The 4,202-nt window shown below is 48.7% G+C and overlaps 1 protein-coding gene across 5 annotated transcripts in view; it reads left to right on the forward strand.

Moving 5' to 3' along the window:
• Nucleotides 1-800: 800 nt before the first annotated feature.
• Nucleotides 801-4,202, forward strand: part of Dnmt3b (DNA methyltransferase 3 beta) — a 28,837-nt gene continuing 25,435 nt past the window's right edge. For all 5 annotated transcript variants that reach the window (XM_004630806.2, XM_004630808.2, XM_023714860.1 and 2 more), the window contains exons 1-2: nucleotides 801-957; nucleotides 2,115-2,176. In XM_004630806.2, coding sequence (XP_004630863.1) covers nucleotides 801-957; nucleotides 2,115-2,176 — 219 coding nt within the window. The remainder of the gene's footprint in view (nucleotides 958-2,114; nucleotides 2,177-4,202) is intronic.

Here is a 4,202-nt window from a genome sequence, read left to right on the forward strand (position 1 = left end):
TTGAGTGGCCCTGTACTCTGAATGGTTTATCTAGTGATATTGCAGGTATCAGAAGAGACAGTGATGGGGACGCCAAGCTGGGAGGGAGGCTGAGGCTGCAGCAGACCATGGGCTTGCTTACCCCTGCTTATAATTACCCCTTCCCCCTTGTGCCTCTCCTACATTTCTTGGGAATTTGGGACTAGGAGCCCCAGCTGGTGAGGGAGGAGGTGAGTGAGTGATGGGCCAGTAGACCAATGGGCCCCTGAGGATGGGGTAAGGCGGGGTTTGTGCTGCCATGGAGAGGAGAGAAGCTGTTCTGTAGGGGAGGAGGGGGCGGGGGAAGAGGACCTAGAGATTGAAGAGAAGGGAGAGAGCAAACAAAGGGGTCAGGAGGGAAAATAATGCACTGGCTTCCTGAGGCCCTGCAGAAGCTGGGTAGGGCAAGAGGGCCAGGGACAGAAGGACCTAAACCTGGCTGCTGGCTGGCCAGGGCAAGCAGGTCCTAAATGGCATTGTTTGAGGGTGCTGGCTAATTGCGCAAAGCAGCCTGAGCCGCCAGCCCCTGGCTTCCTCTGTCCTGGGTGCTGGGTGTCTGAGCCTTTGGGGCCTCCTGGCCACATGGAACCAATTCCCGAGCCTCCGTGTTTGGTGAGGGGGCAGGTTATGGGGGGCAGTCTGGGTAGGCTCCCCTGAGATGAGGTCATGGGCCTCTGTTCCTGAGGACATAGAGAAATGATAGGAAGTTTGGGGGTGTGTAGCATCCTGGAAACCCTAACTACCTGCTCCCCTACCATTCTGGCCTTCTCCCACAGGAAACAATGAAGGGAGACACCAGACACTTCAATGAAGAGGAGGGCACCAGCGGGAGGGATGATTCAATTATCATCAATGGGGCCTGCAGCGACCAGTCCTCCGACTCCAAGGACACCCCTTCACCCCCAATCCTGGAGGCCATCCGCACCCCGGAAATCAGAGGTGGCTGGGCCATTGGGAGTTGGGTGGGATCAGGGTTGACACAGTGGGTGGTCACTGCAGATCTCCTGCAGGCTCTGCTTTTGGGGAGAAGTACACTTGATACCTTCCACCCAGCCCCAGAAGGCAAAAGATGGTACCTGTGAAGGTGTTGGCAGAGCCAGAGCCCTTTATGTCTCTGCCCACCTGCTCCGTGCTCTCAACTCTGTTAAAGACTCTGAAGAGAGCGGTAATGAGGGCTGTGTATAGTTCCTCGCCCTGAGCCAGCTCCCCAGAGATGCTTCTGGCACAGGATGGGAACTTTGGTCCTTTTGCAGTGTGAATTCTTCCCCTCTGAGCTGGCACTATGGTATATATGTCACGGGTAGGGTCAGGCACAGTGGTCTGGGGCTAAGTTCCTCACACAGCCTTCCCTAGTGGTTCCTAAGCTAGAACCTGGTGCTTGGACCCTTCTGGAGTGTCTCTTCCTGTAGTTTCAGAAGTGGTTTTTTTAAATTTTGGAAAGATCATTTTTTTCAGAACTGGGGATTGGGGCCGGGGAGATGGCTCAGTAGGATAAGTGCTTGACTGGCAAACTCAAGGATCTGAGTTCAATCCCCGGTTCCGCAAAAAAAAAAAAAAAAAAAAAGAACTGGGGATTGAACTCAGGCCCTTATGCTTGCCAGGGAAGCACTTACTCCACTGAGCAGGAATTCCCACTGCAATTCCCCTTCCTGTAGTTTCTGTTGAGATGTGTGTTCTCAGTAGAACTTTCTGAGTGGGGGGAGGTGGTGCATTTCTGCCCTGTTTCCTGTTTGATGCAGTTGCCAGTCACCATACCTGAGCATGCAAAGTGGGCCCAGAGGGCAGACCGGGATTATGTCTGTAGTTTGTAGCCATGGGATTGTACAAACATGGCTCCACTCCTTAGTACCTGCAGGAATGTTTATATCCTGTTGTGCCCCTGGCCTTGTGTCTTGTTGTGCAATGAATACATGCAGAGCATAGAGGCTCTGAGACTTACTAACCCTGGGGCAGGACAGACATTTGGAGAGACCCCAGGCCACAGCCCTGCAAAGATTTCTCTTGACCAGGGCTACTGTTATTCTCCAGGTACTGCCCTCCTCTTCCAAACTCCGATTCTGGCAACCCTAACTGATTCTGATGCTTCTCCTATGCAGGCCGCAGATCAAGCTCCCGGCTGTCCAAGAGGGAGGTGTCTAGTCTGCTCAGTTACACTCAGGTGCGGCTTCCCATTGCAATTCTCCTGCTCGAGGCCCTTTTAGCATTTCTCAAGATCATCCCTAGGCTCAGAAAAATTGGTACCTGTAAATTCAAACTTTATACCATGTATTTAGTAAATTACAAAATTTGTGTTTTATTGGATAACTCTATTAGATTTCTGAAATTACGTGTTAATCTGGTTTGTTTTACATTTCCAATCCTCCTGGCTCTTGCCTTCCAGAGTGCTGGGTTTATAGGCTCAATCTGGAGGGTGAGGGGCATTAATAAATTTCTGGTACATAGACTGCCCATTTATTTCTGGAACAGGCCCTATGAGGTCATTTAGAGTGAGGGGAATCTAATGGAGTTTCTCTACACACAAGTCCCTACAATTAGCCCTTGAGCTTTTTTTTTTTTTTTTTTGGAACTGGGGATTGAACTCGGGCCCTTGTGCTTGCCAGGGAAGCGCTTATTCTACCCGGCCCCTGTATCTGTGGTTTTGATACCAGCTTATTATGTGGTAATAATGTGGCCTCAAGTATTTTGGATTTTTTTTTCCCAATCGAACTTGGGACCTTGCACTTGTCAGGCAGGCACTTATGCTGCTGAGCTATCTCCCAGGCACTTCGAATTTTTTAAAAATATTTATTTATTTATTTTGTGTGTGTGTGGCCAGTTCAGCTCACCAGGGGACGGGGCTGGCTGGCATGTGGTGCTGGGGATTGAACCGCGGTCCCTGTGCTTTTGCTTAGCTTGTTCTAAGTAGGTGCTTTAGACCACTGAGCCATCTCACCAGCCCAAATTTTTTTATAAGTTGAGAAAAACTTGTTTGGATTACTTTTAGGAAATTTTTTTTTTTTTTTTTTTTTTTTGGCACTGGTTATTGAACTCAGACCCTTGTGCTTGTCAGGCAAGTGCTTGTTCTACTGAGCTATCTCCATCAATTTTTAAAAAAGATAACTTTGATCAGGATTTCTTATTTAGGCCTTGAGTTTTACAGTTTTTGTAGACTGTTGTCGGGTTGCAGTTCCTTTCATTGAAGGGGTGCTGTCGGGGGCCTGCCCCGTAGCTCAGTTCTTTAAGTGGCTGCTTCAACAAAGCAGTCAGGCTCCGGTTGCTTTGGTTCGATCCCCACAACACAAGACAGCCAGTCATGCCTTGAAGGCATTCCAGAAAAAAAAAAAAAAAAAAACACTTCTGAAGGGGTACTGTCACACATGGAGATAGTCACAACGGTGCAAGCGCTTACTTCCACAACCTGCATCGTCTTGCTGTGGCTGCGCGCCCACTGAGGGAGTCTGGGTACTCACCGAGAGCTGGGGAATGACTGCGCACTGTTGGAACGAAACTGAGCATTCAAGCACTTCCTTGTGCTGTGGGGCACTGGGCTAAGCATGAAATATATTTAAAGAAATAGGGGCCGGGGAGATGGCTCAGTAGGATAAGCGCTTCCTTTCCCTTCCCTTCCAATAAACAGTATTTCCCTCACAGTGAAACTCAAATACTGGGAGCATCTGAGGTATGCTTGTTAAGACATACGTACAATAATGAATAACCAATATTTCTTTTTTTTTTTCCCAGAACCAGGGCTTGAACTCAGGCCCTTGTGCTTGCCAGACAAGTGCTTATTCTACTGAGCTATCTCCCCGACCCCAGTTTTATTCTTTTGAGACAGGGTCTCATTATGTAGTTCAGGCTGGTTTTTTTTTTTTTTTTTTGTGGAACTGGGAATTGAACTCAGGCTGACGTGCTTGCCAGGCAAGCGCTTATTCCACTGAGCCATCTCCCCAGCCTCCCAGGCTGGTCTTGAACTGTGTGGCACATTCTGGCCTCAAACTTGCAATGATCCTCCTGCTTTAGCCTCCCAGTGCTGGGATTACAGGTGTGCGCCACCATGCCTGGCAACAGGCCAAATTCTTAATACTTCAGCCATATCTTTTCTAGGCTGGACAGTGTCTGCATTTTTGTGTTCTTTTGCTGTGTCAAGATTTGGTGTGAAGGTTTGTACTGGGAATTCTTTTTTTTTTTTTACTCTCTTTTTTTTT

This window comes from Octodon degus, unplaced genomic scaffold (assembly GCF_000260255.1).
Source record: "Octodon degus isolate 3935 unplaced genomic scaffold, OctDeg1.0 scaffold00037, whole genome shotgun sequence".
NCBI classification, from domain to species: Eukaryota; Metazoa; Chordata; class Mammalia; order Rodentia; family Octodontidae; genus Octodon; species Octodon degus.